The 17,480-nt window shown below is 50.5% G+C and overlaps 1 protein-coding gene across 6 annotated transcripts in view; it reads left to right on the forward strand.

Annotated features, from left to right (window-relative positions):
* Positions 1–17,480, forward strand: part of CSPP1 (centrosome and spindle pole associated protein 1) — a 1,363,238-nt gene that overhangs the window by 435,680 nt on the left and 910,078 nt on the right. For all 6 annotated transcript variants that reach the window (XM_086965839.1, XM_086965840.1, XM_086965843.1 and 3 more), the window contains one exon: positions 14,515–14,606. In XM_086965839.1, coding sequence (XP_086821965.1) covers positions 14,515–14,606 — 92 coding nt within the window. The remainder of the gene's footprint in view (positions 1–14,514; positions 14,607–17,480) is intronic.

Raw genomic sequence — 17,480 nt, forward strand, 5'->3', positions numbered from 1 at the left:
TCCCGATAAAAAATGGTGCCTCACTTGTGTGGGGGGCCCAAGTACCCGCAACCGGCAACGGTCCAAAATGTATTGAGGCAACATCAAAATTGCCTATCTCAAAATGACCTGGTTTTGCAAGGGGGTCACCTGAGTTTTTGGCCCCGTGCTTGTCGGCCATTTAGGGAAACCTACCAAACCCACACATTTCGGAAAACTAGACACTCGTGGGATTCCAGGTAGATATGGCTTGCGTGGATCCCCCAACGTTTCCTTACTCCGAATCCCCTGCAAACCTCAAATTTAGCTGAGAAAAATCACCGCCAGCCACACAAGTGAGGCACCATTTTTATCGGGCGACCCTGGGGAACTCTGGGTGGTAGGAAATTTTTGTCAGCCCGGTGAATCCACAACTTTCCCACACAAAAATGTGTGAAAAAAGTGACTTTTTCTGCAAAATTTGAGGTTTCAGGGTATTCTGAGTAAGAAAATGTTGGGGGATCCACACTGGCCACATCTCCCTCGAATCCCCCTGGTGTCTAGTTTTCAGAAATGCGTGGGTTTGGTAGGTTTCCCTAGATGGCCACCGAGCACGGGCCAAAAACCCAGGTGAACCCTCTTGCAAAACCAGGTCATTTTGAGATTGGTAATTTTGATGTCACCTCACTACGTTTTGGGCCCTTGCCTGTCGTGGATACTTGGGCCTCCCACACGAGTAAGGTACCATTTCTATTGGGATACTTGGAGAAAGGCGGGGGGTAGGAAATTTGTTCTTTCTTTCTGCAGGGTGAAAATGTTGGCACAATAATGCAAGGAAAATGTGACAGACATTTTGAAGTTTTCAGTAAAATGTGGGTAACATAACGTGTTGGTATCCACAAGAGAGACATCACCATGTACTCCCATCGGTGTTTAGTTTACAACAATATCTACAGTTGATAGGTTTATCTTAGATGGAATGTACAAATTGGCAGAGAGACTAAAAAGACAAAGATTACTGCACAGCCATCTATTCCTCAAGCGCACACACACACTGGTTGGATATGGCATGAGGGCGAGTGATGGTTCAGTATAAAAAAAATGTATTAACAAGAGATTTCACAAAAATAAAATGCACTGTCAATAATTAAAAGAATAAAAAACTGAACCAGTGACTCGCCGCTCGTGAGCTGTAAAGCCACGACAAGCCACCAACCGCTTTACAGGCCATTCATACACCTTTCATATGTGTGACACAAACAAAACCATTCACACCGCCAGTCGCTGGCCCAACACATTACAGCACTCACACCAGCAGACAGCACCATTCAAGGGCCCATCACTTTCACACGCTCACATTCCTGACAAAGCAACCACACCAGCTCACGGATTGCAAGGAGTGGCGTTTAGCTAGCAGTGTGTCTAGTGACCATCAGCAAGTCACTATTCACACACCGCCAGCAAAGCGCCAGTCCAAGGACACCGCCAGCCAGGCGCACGCACACTGCCAGCCAAGCGTCAGCCCACTCACTGCCAGCCAAGCGCCCGTCCACACACACCGCCAGCCACGCGCCAGTCCACTCACCGCCAGCCAAGCACCAGTCCATGCACACTACCAGCCAAGCACCAGTCCATGCACACTACCAGCCAAGCACCAGTCCACGCACACCGCCAGCCAAGCACCAGCCCACGCATACCACCAGCTCACGCACACCGCCAGCCGACCACCAGCTCACGCACACCGCCAGCCAAGTGCCAGCCGGGGCACACCGCCAACCAAGGGCCAGTCCGCGGACACAGCCAGCCAAGGGCCAGTCCGCGCTCACCGCCGGCCAAGCGCACGCACACCGCCAGCCAAGCGTCAGCCCACTCACTGTCAGCCAAGCGCCCGTCCACACACACCGCCAGCCAAGCGCCCGTCCACGCACACCGCCAGCCAAGCGCCCATCCACGCACACCGCCAGCCAAGCGCCCGTCCACGCACACCGCTAGCTACGCGCCAGTCCACTCACCGCCAGCCAAGCACCAGTCCACGCACACTGCCAGCCAAGCACCAGTCCACGCACACTGCCAGCCAAGCGCCAGTCCACGCACACTGCCAGCCAAGCACCAGTTCACGCACACCGCCAGCCATGCACCAGTTCACGCACACTGCCAGCCAAGCACCAGCCCACGCATACCACCAGCCCACGCACACCGCCAGCCAAGCACCAGCTCACACACACCGCCAGCCAAGCGCCAGCCCACACACACCACCAGCCAAGCGGCAGTCCGAGCACACCGCCAGCCAAGCGCCAGGCTGCGCACACCGCCAGCCAAGCACCAGTCCACGCACACCGCCAGCCAAGCGCCAGCCCACGCACACCGCTAACCAAGCGCCAGTTCACGCAGCCCACTCACACCGCCAGTCAAACGCCAGTCCATGCACACTGTCATCAATTATTTTTAACAGAAATGAAAACACAAACAAATCTCAACTAGATAACAACAGCAGTAACTAAAGACATCATTCTAATGCCAACAGTGAAACTGAACAACAATTATATAAAACCATACAGACCAGGAAGTGCACTATTAGACTCACAGTTGCTCCCAAAAACTCTTTCGAGAGTGATACAATCTGAAACATGTGGGTACACACAGCCCAGGATTAGAAGGACAATCGGCACCTTGCATACAACTCTCCTTCTGCATACCTCTTTGCAAACAGACTCTACATCTCTTACAGGGATTGTTTTTTGGGGGCGTGGGAGGAATTACATCGGGAAAGTGGCACTCTTTCAATCTAGCCACATCCTACACCACTCCAACTCTAGGAACACTTGCCTTTTCCACAACAACAAGGCTGCCTATTACAGACTCCTGAAACAGAACAAAAGTCATCTTTGATGCAGGAGACCACTCCTTGAACACCACAAAAACATTAAAAGTTGCTAATTTGAAGAGATGGATGGCCAACTTCTTATACCAAATGTAAGCCGTACGAACAGCAGTGTAAGGTTCCAACCTCTGATCTACTCTATCGACACCACCCATGTGCTTATTGTAGCCTACAATGCACACAGGTTTACGCACTTCAGCCACTTGACCTAAACAGTCACAGGTGAAGTACTCTCATTGGATGGTAGTCAGCATGTACACATCCCTCCTGTCCACAATTGTCACAGCTAGCAGTTCCTCACTATGCAGGGCACTGCACTGTCCCCTCTGAAGCTTTTTGCAAACACTCTCTTTGGGGTAACCTTTATGGTTGGAGTGGATTGTGCCACAAGCAAAAGTGTCCACTTTTAACCTCTCTTAAACCGTCCTCTAGCAAGTTCCCACACAATTTTCTATGAAACTCCTAAAAAGGACGGACAACCAGGGGGGTCAATAGTGGAATCCTTACCAGTGTATACCCGGAACTTAGACATATCCTGTCCTACTCTCAGACAAAATATACAGCTTAATTCCATAACGTGCCCTCTTGCTAGAAATGTACTGCCTAAAAACCAAATAGCCCTCTAACAGGACCAAAGACTCATCAATAGATATTTCTTTGCCTGGAGTATAGATTTCTGAAAATCGATCTACAAAGTGATCAAGAACAGGCCGAATCTTAAAAGGACGGTCACAGTCATGGTGATCTTGTGGCAACGCCAAAGAATTATCAACATAATTCAGCATCCGAAGCAAAAGTAAATACCGATCACGACTCATAATTGCTGGAAATATGGCCGTTACCATCAAGGGACTGACAGACCAACATGAAGCCAGGGAAGGCTTCCTTATCAAGCCCATCAATAAAGTCAAACCCAAAAACTTCTTCATCTCATCCAGATTTGTGGGAGTCCACCGGGTAGCTCTAGAGCGGGGCCTAAGTCTGGCACTGTTGTCCCTCAAAAACTGTTCAGCATATAAATTAGTCTGCTCAACTATCTCAGCCAAAAATGCACCATCCATAAACAACTGAAAAAATATATTGACAAAAGAAATTCACAATTCACTCTACACCCTGCATCACCACTAAAAGCAGGCAACACCGACTACACCATGTTTGGATCAACCTAGAGTCCAGCACTACCAATGGGAAGCCTTACAGCCCCAGGCTGAAATCCAGATGGCTCTTGCACCATCGGCACATCAGTGCCCTCCTCTAAAACAGGCACTTCATCCGCACTAATGAGTAGCTTCAGCCACACCAAGAGTAGCTTCATCCGCACTGAGAGTAGCTTCCTCATCCGATGATTCCACGTGGAGAGAAAACTCACTGCCTGAATCTTCCCCTCCATCCCCTCCCTCCTCTCACTCAGACTCACTGTCAGTCTCATAATCATGGTCAGAGGAAGATTATAAAAACATACCAACCACCTGCTGAGCAGTAATTCTACGGCTAGCCATAATCCTTACTACTAAAGGTAACTGGTCAAACAAGTCAAAAACAACAAACACTTTGTAAAATAAGTAATAAACAAAATGCGTCTTTTTTTTATTTTTTATAATGTTTATTGGGTTTACAGCAATTAAATCAGTGCAACTCAACGATCCCCTCACTCCCCGGTCTGACAAGAATTACATATACTGTACGAGCAACAGTGCGACAATCCCCTTTCAAGTGAATACACAGCCATTTAGCCAACAACCCTTAGATGGGCAGGCGGCGATCATATCGCATCCGCAAGCATACACGCCAGTGGTAGACACAACCACTCTTCCCCAGGAGGTAGCCCCCCTCAGAGTATCGCAAACGCAGTCGCAGCCCTGCGCGCCAGTGCATCAATCTCTTGCACACAGTTATGGTTTAGAGCCCCTGATCGTCTCCTGTGGTAGGAGTATCACTCCTGTTGGTGAGGTAAGCCTGGTAAAGCCCCCAGAAGTTTTTCGGTCAGCCAGTAGGCGGCAACAGCTCACTGTAATTCTCCTAACAAAATGCATCTTTATCACAAAGACCTACATACTCCAAAACTATAACACTCACTTACCAGAAGCAGCTAGACTCACCACCACCTACTCTGCACAGACTCAGTAAGGATCAACAATATCCCTCTAAAAATGAAATAGAAAAAAGTAAAGAAAATTACACATAAGAAAATGCAAAACACATCGCAAAGAATTTCATGCTCAAAACGCTAACTAAATATGCTGCCATTATCACACCACTTACAAACAATTCATTCATGCATGACAATAATACTCATTTGGAGTAAACACAACAAAAGTGTTTTTCTTACCAAATAAATGCAACTACGCAAAACTGCAGAACAACCACTGCCGAAACCGCAAACTAGAATCAAAAGCTTTACACTGGAATAAAAAGGAGAACAAAAAAAACATAACAATCACTTGTGCAAATATGCACCAGCCATTCAAAGGGAGAGGTGGGCCTAAAAGTATAAATAAAATATTCACCCCCGTAACAGGGGAGCAACCCTTGACCAAGGGTCCACTCGACACAGTTAGTCCCTGGTGGTCTAGTGGGCATCTAAAATAACATTACATGGCGAGATCTACCCCCCTTCCCCCCGGGGGGCAGACAGCCAAAACATTACCCCCAATGCGGAGTGACCCTTGCCCAAGGGGCCACTCCCCACGGTTAGTCCCTGATGTTCTAGTGGGCTTTTAAAATTAAATTAAGTGGCAAGATCTGCCCCAGTTAGTCCCTGGTGGTCTAGTGGACTTCTAAAACAACATTGGATGGCAAAATCTGCCCCCCCCCAGGGGGGCAAACAAGAAGTGGTTCTGTCAGTTATGAGTCAATATCTTTTCAGTACACTTAATGTCACACGCATCTTATTAATACAAATTCTCAACCACCTGAACAAAGCAACTTTACAAATAATTGAGGCCGTGACTCAAAAGTAGTGTTGTTGTAGAGCGACCCCTTACCCTCCTGGTAGGCCGCTCCCCCTCCACGCAGCTCCAACCTGTGTGCCCCTGCTGCTGCTGCCGAGTACCCGCTGGTAAGTGTGCTCTACCCCTGGTTCTGTGCCCTCTGTGCCACTGTTTTTTCCCCCTCTGTGTGCCCCGTTTTTGCTTCTGTGCCACTCTTTTTTCCCCCTCTGTGTGCCCCATTTTAGCTTCTGTGCCACTCGTTTTTCCCCTCTGTTGTGCCCCGTTTTGCTTCTGTGCCACTCGTTTTTCCCCCTCTGTGTGCCCTGTTGTGCCCTCTGTGCCACTGTTTTCCCCCTACTTTGTGCCCTGCTTTTGCTCTCTGTGCCACTCGTTTTTCCCCTCTGTTGTGCCCCGTTTTTGCTTCTGTGCCACTCGTTTTTCCCCTCTGTTGTGCCCCGTTTTTGCTTCTGTGCCATTCCTTTTTCCCCTCTGTTGTGCCCCGCTTTTGCTTCTGTGCCACTTGTTTTTCCCCCTGTGTGCCCCATTTTTGCTTCTGTGCCACTCGTTTTTAACCTCAGTTGTGCCCCGTTTTTGCTTTTGTGCCACTCGTTTTTCCCCTCTGTTGTGCCCCGTTTTTGCCCTCTGTGCCACTGTTTTCCCCCTACTTTGTGCCGCGCTTTTGCTCTCTGTGCCACTCGTTTTTCTCCTCTGTTGCACCCCATTTTGCTTTCTGTCCTACTGTTTCCCCGCCCCCCTGCCCACTCGCTGCTCCCGCCTCCCAGCTGCTCCTCCCTCCCACCTCCCCATATAGGCCGGACGCTGCGCGGTGAGGTGAGTGACCCCTGACCCTCCTGGTAGGTCGCTCCCCCCTCCACGCAGCTCCGCCTGTGTGACGCTGCCGAGTACCCGCTGGTAAGTGTGCTCTACCCCCGGTTCTGTGCCTTGTTGTGCCACTGTTTTTTCCCCCTCTGTGTGCCCCGTTTTTAGGTTTCGCTGGAGAAAGGAGCCGTTAGGCTCATCCTCCAGAGAAATCTATTGAGTACAGTAAGCACTATGGAACACGCCCCCCCGTCCCATTGGCTAGCTCCATAAATGGAGCCTAGCCATTGGACGAGGGGCCTGTCCATCAATGCCGGACCAGACACGGGGGCGTTCCCGAGATTCTTTGGCTTTTGCCGACGTCACGCGACGCCGGGAACGCCCCCGAATCCATCGACACGTGTTTGGTGCAGACTGAAGGTTTGTGAGCCTTCCCCGAGCAGAGCGCACTAAAATAACCTGTGTGCAGCTTCACCACCGCAACCCGGGATCAGTAAACCCCCGACGAAGGGCCCCGTACCTTGCCGGTACCAACGCGACCGAAAACGAGCCCGCTGCTCTCCGATTGGACGGGAGAGCCGAGCCCCCTCACCAAACGCCGCGACGGGATTGGCCCGTGCGGCGCAGCGTCACCACTGTTGCCGTGTGGTGATTGGATTCCGGGGTTTGCAGTAATTTGGTACCCCCGAGTGCTTCGTTGCACTTTATTCTTAATTGACGGGTGCCACCCCGATTATGGCGCCCTTTGCGAGTGCCCACCTCGCTTCACTGTTTACTTTTGGTCTCGAGGGTGTCCACCCCTCTTAAATGCCCGAGAATCACCGCCGCGGCCCGAGCGCCGCAAAACAGGAAGCCAGGCACTACGGTGCCTGACGCGGGGCGGGACTTCCGCATTTGGAGGGAAGTCCCGCCTGCCGCCGCGCACCGATTGGCTGCTCGCTGCCGCCGGGGAAAAAGAAACAAACAGCGCGAGCCATTGACGGCCCGGTCCCGAGATGGGGGACCGGGGGAACAGGTAGCGGGCCGGGAGCATTGTGAAGGCGGGGCTCTCATGTGCTGAGAGAGCCCCGCAAAGCGCTACCGCCACACAGGAGAAAGGACCGGAGTCCCCCACGAACCGCCCGGTAAGTGAAGGAGGGCTGGTGGGGGCTCCGTGACTGTGCAAGGCTCTGGGGGCAGTTCCTATTTGTTCGCCGAGCGGCCCCAGTTGGCAGAGGGCCGCTCCAACGCGTCGGGTGGCATCTTCTTTTCGAGCCAGGAGGCTCAAGGGGCATTGGCGGCATCTCGAGTCCCCCGAGAGGGACTCCAGCGAAAGGGGGCATTTCTGTGCATTTCGAGTCCCCAGGAGGGGGACTCCAACCCGAGCCAGAGAGGCTCTTTTTTGCGTCTTCAGGTTGTCACCCCCACTTCTGTTGGTTTATGCTTGCGTATATGTCGAAGGCGCTTAGAAGCACGCTGGGGCAACTAGCAGATACTTATAAATTGTGCCCCCTCCCCTTGTGAAAAAATAGATATGCATTGCCCCAGTAGCCTGGAAAAGAAGGTCCCTTCGTGAAGCTTTGGGGGTCCTGTGTTGTGATAAAATGAGGGGCTTCCCGTGTGTTTAATGTTGCTTTTCTTTGTTTCGATTCTGCATGGTGGTCATTGCGTAAGGGGTTTAAAGCCCTTTCTATTTTTTTTCCCTGGGGGGCGATAGGAATACTGTTCACCTAGTTTTGGTCCGGCGGCAGTGGTGCCCCGTTTCACAGCGCTTTCTTTCCATTTTTAGCGCCTTTCTAATGGATTGTCGCACTTGCCACTTAACCCCTAACTGGCCGCTTCACTTGTGTCTTACTTGACACCTGCTGTCAAATAAATCAACTTAATGTAACACTATTGACACATGTATGTTGACTGTAAACATTGCCCGCCTGGGCTCCAGAGTCCTTGCATGCAAAGCAGCACGAGTTAAAGAGCCAGTCCAGACTCAAGGTGTCCCAGTGTGGGGCTGCGGGAACATCTTTACCAATGCTTGTTGCTTCTGTGCCACTCGTTTTTCCCTCTCTGCGTGCCCCGTTTTTGCTTCTGTGCCACTCGTTTTTCCCTCTCTGTGAGCCCCGTTTTTGCTTCTGTGCCACTTGTTTTTCCCCCTCTGTGTGCCCCGTTTTTGCTTCTGTGCCACTCGTTTTCCCCCTCTGTGTGCCCCATTTTAGCTTCTGTGCCACTCGTTTTTCCCCTCAGTTGTGCCCCGTTTTGCTTCTGTGCCACTCGTTTTTCCCCGCTGTTGTGCCCCGTTTTTGCCCTCTGTGCCACTGTTTTCCCCCTACTTTGTGCCCCGCTTTTGCTCTCTGTGCCACTCGTTTTTCCCCTCTGTTGCGCCCCATTTTGCTTTCTGTCCCACTGTTTCCCCACCCCCCTGCCCACTCGCTGCTCCCGCCTCCCAGCTGCTCCTCCCTCCCACCTCCCCATATATGCCGGAAGCTGTGCGGCCGCGCCGCTGGACCGCGCCCAACGCTAGAACACCTTGGACCCCGCGAACGCCACAACGCCAGACTCCGCTACGACGCCAGCACCCTCCACGCACTCAACGCCGGCCGCAACCACACCTGCTTCCAGGCCGCCCAGAAACTGACCCACGGACCCTTCTCCTGCCGCACCTGCAGCTTCACCTGCGACAGAGAGACCAAACCTCCAAGGACTGGACCCAACCACCTCCGCTGCATACTCCTCAACACCCGCTCCGCATGCAAACACGCCGTCGAGCTCTGCGATCTGCTCGACACCCCGGCCCCAGACGTGGCCTTTGTAACCGAGACCTGGTGGAACGACTACTCAGCGCCCGACATCGCTATAGCCATCCCGGACGGCTACAAGATCACCCACAGGGATCGCTCCAACGGAATCGGAGGAGGAATAGCCATTGTCCACAAGTCCACCCTCAAGGTCGCCACCCACGCAGACGACACCCTCAACACCGCCGAACACCTGCACTTCCGGATGCACACCGACCCCAACACCACCCTCAGAGGAACATTCGTCTACAGACCCCCCGGACTCAGTTCAGCGACTCCATCACCGACCTCGCCAGCACCCACGCACTCACCTCCACGGACTAAATCCTCCTCCGGGGCCTGAACTTCGACCTCGAGAACAACAACAACGCCAACTACGCCACGCTGATCGACAACCTCACCAACCTCGGCCTTAGACAACTTGTCACCGCATCCACCCACGCCACAGGCCACACGCTGGACCCCATCTTTTCCACAAGCACCCACGTCGCCTTCGACCACACCATCGAACTCCACTGGACCGACCACCGCTGCATCCATTTCACCTTCAAGAAACCAACCACGCACCACCACACCCAACAGCTGCCTCGCCGCTGCTGGAGCAAATTCACCGAAGACCAGCTAATCACCACCCTCGCCCAGAACCCACCCACTGACACCACCAACCCAGACAGTGGATTGACGACTGCGCCAACACCCTCTCCCCACTCAAGAAACCCTCCAACAGCCATGCCAGCAAGAGAGCCACCTGTTTCACCGACGAGCTCCAGACCTCCAAACGTGCATGCCGGAAACTGGAGAAGAAATGGCTCCACGAAAGCACACCGGACAACCTCGCAGCCCACAAGGATGCCAACCGCAGACATCACCACCTCATCAGACTAGCCAAGAGATCCTCCTTCAAAGACCGCCTGGATAACAACGCACACGACAGCAAAGAGCTCTAAAGCATCGTAAAAGAACTCTCCAACCCCAGCGCCAACGACATCCCGCCCTCACAAGAACTGTGCGACTCACTGGCCATCTTCTTCCACCGCAAGATCGCTGACCTCCACGACAGCTTCAACATCACAACGGCCCCGACTACGTCAGACTCCACCTCCCCTGTGAACACCACCAGCGCCAACCGCCTGACCTCCTGGTCCAACGTCAACGACAACGAGACATGCAAGGTCATGAACTCCATCCACTCAGGATCTCCGTCAGACCCGTGCACACACCACGTATTCAACAAAGCAGACGCAGCCATCTCACCCCAACTACGGAAAGTCATCAACATCTCCTTCGAAACAGCGACATTTCCGGAAAGCTGGAAGCACTCCGAAATCAACGCCCTCCTCAAGAAGCCCAAGGCGGACCTCAAGGACCTCAAGAACTTCCGGCCCATCTCCCTGCTCCCATTCCAGGCGAAGGTCATCGAGAAAATCGTCAACATGCAATTAGTCCGCCACCTCGAAGACAACAACATCTTGGACCCGTCCCAGTCCGGATTCAGATGAAACCACAACACAGAGACAGCCCTCATCGCCGCCACAGACGACATCAGGTGCCAACTAGACAACGGCGAAACATCAGCCCTCATCCTCCTGGACCTGTCAGCTGCCTTCGACACGGTCTGCCATCACACTATAAAGACACGCCTCCAAGAAGCCGGTATCCAAGAGAAGGCCCTTGACTGGACCACGTCCTTCCTCTCTGGCAGAACCCAGAGCGTCCGCCTCCCACCCTTCCGATCCGAAGCTACCAACATCATCTGCGGCATCCCCCATGGCTCATCCTGACGCTGTTCAACGTTTACATGGCCCCCCTCGCACAAGTGGCCCGCCATCATGACCTCAACATCATCTCCTACGCCGACAACACCCAGCTCATCCTCTCCCTCACCAAGGACCCACAGACCGCCAAAACCAACCTCCACGAGGGAATGAAGGCCGTCGCCGACTGGATGAGGAGCAGCCGTCTGAAACTGAACTCGGACAAGACTGAGATCCTCATCCTTGAAACCACCCCCTCAGCCTGGGACGACTCCTGGTGGCCGACCACACTGGGAACAGCACCGACACCCACCGACCATGCACGCAACCTAGGATTCATCCTCGACTCTTCCCTCTCCATGTCTAAGCAGGTCAACGCCGTCTCCTACTCCTGCTAAAACACCCTCTGCACGCTCTGCAGGATCTACAAGTGGATCCCGACTGAAACAAGAAGAACAGTGACACAGGCCCTCGTCAGCAGCAGACTGGACTACGGCAACGCACTCTATGCAGGAATCCCAGCCAAACACCTACGACGACTACAACGCATCCGAAACGCCTCCGCCTGACTGATCGTCAACGTCACCCGCCGCAGCCACATCACCCCCCACCTGAGAGACCTACACTGGCTCCCCGTCGACAAGAGGATCACCTTCATGCTCCTCACCCACGCACACAAAGCACTCCACAATGCCGGACCAGCCTACCTGAACAGCAGACTCAGCTTCTACACCCCCACCCGCCAGCTCCGCTCTGCCAGCCTCGCCCTTGCCGCTGTCCCCCGCATCCAACGAACGACCTCCAGCGGCAGATCCTTCTCCTACCTCGCCGCCAAGACTTGGAACACCCTCCCTCCCTACCCACCTACGGCAGGCCCAAGACCTACTCTCCTTCAGAAGACTCCTCAAGACCTGGCTCTTCGAGCAGTAGCGGCACCCCCCTCCCCTCAGCGCCTTGAGACCCTCACGGGTAAGTAGCGCGCTCTACAAGTAGTCTGATTGAATGTTGTAACAGATTCAAATCATCCATCAATATTCACATATGTAGTAGATCTAGGCTGCCAAGAGACGCTACAGTGTATATAATTGTGAACAGTGTGACATATGTGCTCAGTGCTCAACAAGTGTACACTATATACAGTGATAAAGACTTTTATACAGAAGGGGGGGTGGAGTTTAGGCCAGGTGAGAATATTGAAACTAATGGCTCTGTCGGTTGATCCTGCTAATTTGGGTGTGCAGAGCCTTTGTCAAACTGTGCCTTGTGTAATTGTTGTCGACGTTTCGAACCGTAGTGTGCTTCATTAGGTAGTCCCGTTGGGTCTTCATCAGGACAGGGCGGAGACGGGAATGACAGCCCTCAGTAGGCCAGACTAAGTTCTGGCTAAGTAAGCCTCAATGGGCTTGCGCCACTTGGAGGAATCCGGGGGTGCCTGGGCGTTGAATTTCTTAAGGTATATTGTGATGAATTGGTCAAGCAGACAACCGTCCTGCGTTGTGGCAGCATATAGTCAGCGATGGGGGGGGGGGGGGGGAACAGACAGACAGCCAAAAGCATAGCCCCCAGTAGGGAGTGATCCTTGCCCAAGGGGCCACTCCCCACAGTTAGTCCCTAGTGGTCTAGTGGGCTTTAAACATGTTATTAAGTGGCGAGATCTGTGCCCCCCAGTGGGGCACCCCAACAAAACATGTTGGCCCCAAATGGGGGCTGTTGCAGGCAATTTAATTTGAAAAAAAATCCCTGGCGCTAGTGGGCATTCCTGCTGCACGATTGTGCAGCAGGAATGCACAAAAGAGGCATCGGGGGAAAGGAAAACCCATTCCTTTCCCCTGATGCCTCTTTTGTTTAAATCCCCCCCTCCACAGAGACAAAACTCGCCTCTTTGTTCACCCACGCGATGGAAGCCAATGGCTTCCAGTGCGCCAGGAAATAAAAGTGAAATCTCCAATGACGTAAGCGCGCCTTGATCATGAGGAGGAGGGGGACGGGGGAAGGCAGGGAAGGGCTACCCCTACCTTCCCCGGTGGAGGCACGTAGGAGGGCGGCCAACGAGGGAGCGCCAGCACTTCCCCGTGGGTGGGTGCTAGGGCGGCTGGGAGATGTCCGACGCACCCACCCACCGTGACGTCAGACAGCTCCCAGCTGTCCGACGCACGGAAGGGGTTAATGGTAGCAAGGACAGATGCATGGTATTTGGGCTAGATGGAACTATATTACATTCCAAAACAAAAGTGAGACCGGGACTTTTGGCAATAATGAGTAAATGACATTAGATTCAGAAGAGCTTAAGCATTAGCATACATCACTGGGTGGCCGAGTGACGGGCAGGGTAGAGTAGAATTTCACAGCTAGGGAGGATGGCTAACTAAACAAGTATTATACATTAGGGTTTGTATATGTTTATTAATACGTTTTATTTGAGCTTGGTGTGCAGCTGAGCAATATAAATTAAATGAAGTTTGAATAAGGCGGGAGGAGGTAAGGGGGTTAGAAGCACCAGCGAGCAGAAAGGATGAGTGCGGGGTGGATTGAAAACAGCGGCATAGGTCAACGAAAGAGACTGCAGGGACATACACTATGTATGAGTGCAGGGCTAAAATATATATTTTTTTAAAAAGTACCTGCAGCCAGTAATTGTGTAAAATTATATACATGAATGCCTCCCGCACAACTTTCTTATTGGGTGGCGAGTGCTTGAATATGTGAAGCACGGGCGAGGCATGAAGACTTACCAGGGAAAGATAACAAAATGTAAACGGACAGTAAATGGTATGCAGTATTAGCCAAAAGAAAAAAAGTTGGCACTACCAACGCCAGGCTGAAGTGATGATCCCAATGACCGGATTGGCACCACGGGCTCCCTCTTCTACTTCAGGGATGTCAGGCCTCCAGCCTTAAGGTCTTTCATTAATCAGATCCTGCAGGGAGGCTCCGGAGTGATGGAACAGTATAGCCAACAATCTGCATACTAGGGCACAATTCACACCCTTTTCCGAAATGATTCTGATTCCTTTGGAGAGGGAACTGAGGAGGTCCAACTTGTGTCAGCCACGGACACAGATTTTCAAGCTCTGGCACAGTCTTCTCAGCATTAAACCTCAGTGGAGTTGGATTTATCCTTTGCAATGCCATGAGTCCCCCACCACCGTAGGTCATCTTGTATTACTTAGTCATCACAAATATATCATTGTATATTATACTATAGATTTATAAAGAAATGTATGTTGTCATTTGTAATTGAATTTTTTTTGATTTTCTGTTTCTTCTGTCAGAGCTCATTTTCCCTCATGCTGAAAAAATAGTTACTGGTATATTTCAATATACACCTATGATCTTTCTTCATCTTCTATCTCTAGTGCTGAGCATCAATAAATTCAAGCTTTTTCATTTTTTTCTTTCAGAGGTCATGCACCACAAACAGTTCTCACAACAGAGCGTGCCAAGTCTGCAACTGATAACGAAGAAAACTCGTTTGTAACAGGATTACTTCTTGGTATGTAAGAAAGCTGTACATTATACCATGTCTGCATTATACTGCGTTGTCTGATTTTTTTAAATGTATTCTGAATGTGAAACCCTTGTCTGTATCTGGGCACTATCCAACATGAAGACAGTATTTATTGAAACAACCAAATTGTAAAATCCCCCCTATCTCTAGTTTTTGAGTCAGTTTACAAAAGTTAGAATTCAAAGCATGAAAATAAGCCTTCGATTTGTGGATTTCCTACAAGATTTAGTGTTTTTTTTCTACTTAAAAACATATTTTATTGTTGACATTCAATACAGGACATGGGCCACAGAGGTCACACATTTCCAACAAATAAAATAACAAAAATATGGATCAGCATTTCCAATAATCGGTAACGGATGGATTCCACAAAAGATACATTATAATATAAATGAAGAACAATGAAAAAGAGAAAAAAACTAAAACAAAAAAAAGGGAAACAAAAACCAACTGTACCACATTATTTCTCCTTGACTGACATATGAAACCTAGATAAAGGAAAACATGTTGCCATCCATAGTCCTAGCGATTACAGGGAATATATAAACACCAACTAGCCAGTATCATGATATTGATTCATTAACATTCGTTGGTGGGGGGTGGGGGGGTCTAGATATATTCCCCTATAGTCCGCCCACCTTTTCCAGATTTTGTAACGTTTCTGGGGGCATCCCCTTGCTTCAAAGACAGGGAGCTCCAGACCCATACAAAAATCAGGGCCCTTCTTCCACACATTGAACGCCGGTGATGCCTCATCTTTCCAAGCCTGAGCGATGTCTCTCTTAGCTAGTGTTAGGCCCTGAAATAGGAGATAGTGTTTGTATGTTTTTTCGGCTCTATCTTCTGTAATATGAACAATAGCCATCCTCGGTGAGGAGGCAATTGGTTTGTTTTGTTTTAAGCAACTTGTAATGTGCGCAAATACCCTTGGGTGTCTCGGCGCTGTGGACTAAAAGGAAAGGCAGTGGAGCGAGTGACTTATTGGTTGAAGAGACAAGTTTTTACGTGTTTCCTGAAGGCTAGCAGGGTAGGACTAGTCGTAATATGAAGGGGATGCACGTTCCACAATCTAGTGGTGGCGGCGAGTGTGAATCTTCTATCGCCCCATGAGGCTTTCTTAGTTCGTGGGACAATCAGCAGGTTGGCTGCTGATGAGCGCAAGGGTCTACTGGGCGTGCGTGTATGAGCAGAGAGATTTCTTCAGAAACTCAGGTCCTGTGTTATGGATTTGCTTGTATGGCATGCTTAACGCCTTGAATTTGGTTCTGCTTCTTATGGGCAACCAGTGGAGCTGTCGCACCACCTTGGATATCGGCTTAAACTTGGGGGTGCCTGACAGAATTCTGGCGGCTGCATTGTGCACTAGGTGTAGCTTACTCAGGAACCTTTCCTTGGCATTGATTAGGAGACCATTACAGTAGTCAACCTTCGATATAACCAGTGTGCTGATGAGTTCTACCAGCACTGATTGGGAAAAACGGTAGGAGGTTTTTTTATCACCTTAAGGAAATAAAAGGATGAGGAGACAACTGCGTTGGCGTGGTGTATGAAAGACAGCTTATCGTCAAATGTAACACCTAGGTTTCTGACCTTTGTGACGGGGGACGGAGGTGATCCCAGCTTCTCTGGCCACCTCCGTCTTGTCTGAGTTTAATTTGAGGCAATTGTTTGCCATCCATACACTGATGGCCAACATTCCTTCTTGAAAGCTTGCCGAAACTGCCCCTCCGTCATTGTGTACCGCTAGCACCAATTGCGTATCATCGGCGTAAGATGTTAGACCCATCCCGTGGGATTTGATAACCCGCACCAGGTCCGACACATATATGTTTAGGCTTTCCTGTTTTCAGTTTCTATTTTTGGTAAATTCTGGTGGTGTTTTTTCAGTCTTTTCCAGTGATTTCAATACCTCAAAAAAACAGTGCTTTTCAGTGATTACTCATTTTCGCGCCATAAAAAACAACTGAAACGGTGTTTTACCGGTGTTTATGGAACACTTTGTTTTTATTATTGCTTGCTTTCTTCATTGATGCATGGTATATATAAACAATATATTTACAGTGTATATGACCTCCAAATAAGTTTTTACAAGTCCAATTTATTGTAGTAGACCATACAATATTTCTTCAGTGATTCTTTGGTCATTCGCTCTCTCTTTCCTTCCCATGTACACTTTTACTTGTGAAAAGGCCCTCTCGACATTGGCACTTGAGACTGGCAACGCCAAAACAGCCAGTCTCGGGCACCATCTCGGCCCTCCATTGGTTACCGGTCAGACAGAGGATCAAGTTTAAAGCGCTCTGTCTGGCCTTTAAAATCATGAAACTTTCTTCGCCGCCAGCTCTTGCCAACTTGATTATCCCCTACATCCCTTCGAGATCTTTAAGATCAGAGGCTCTTCACCTGGCAGTCTGCCCCCGTTTCAAACTCAGCAGAATGGGTGGCCGCTCCTACCGGGTGCTTGCTGCGGGGCTGTGGAACTCGCTCCCGGTGCACATCCGAGCTCTGAATGATCTGTCCACCTTCAGGCGTGCTATTAAAACTTTCTTGTTCCCTGTTTCTGAGTAGCCGCCCCCCCTTCTTTTTTCCTCTTGTGTGTTATGTTATAGTACCTGTCTAAGCGCCAGGACGCCCCTTTGCTGGGGCATCTGTGTGCTATAAAAATAATTAAAAAAAAAAAAAAAAGAAAGAAAGTACACAATTGGCCAACTCTGGCCACTGACGTAGCTTTCCATGCCATAACTGGTTTGCTATTTCAGCAATCACATTTTCTAGCCTAGTTTACTGGGGTCTTTTCTCGTTTAATCCGTATGATGAACATTTTCATATAAGCAGATTCAGGTCCATGCACGAAAATTA

Source organism: Lissotriton vulgaris, chromosome 4_1 (assembly GCF_964263255.1).
Source record: "Lissotriton vulgaris chromosome 4_1, aLisVul1.2, whole genome shotgun sequence".
NCBI classification, from domain to species: Eukaryota; Metazoa; Chordata; class Amphibia; order Caudata; family Salamandridae; genus Lissotriton; species Lissotriton vulgaris.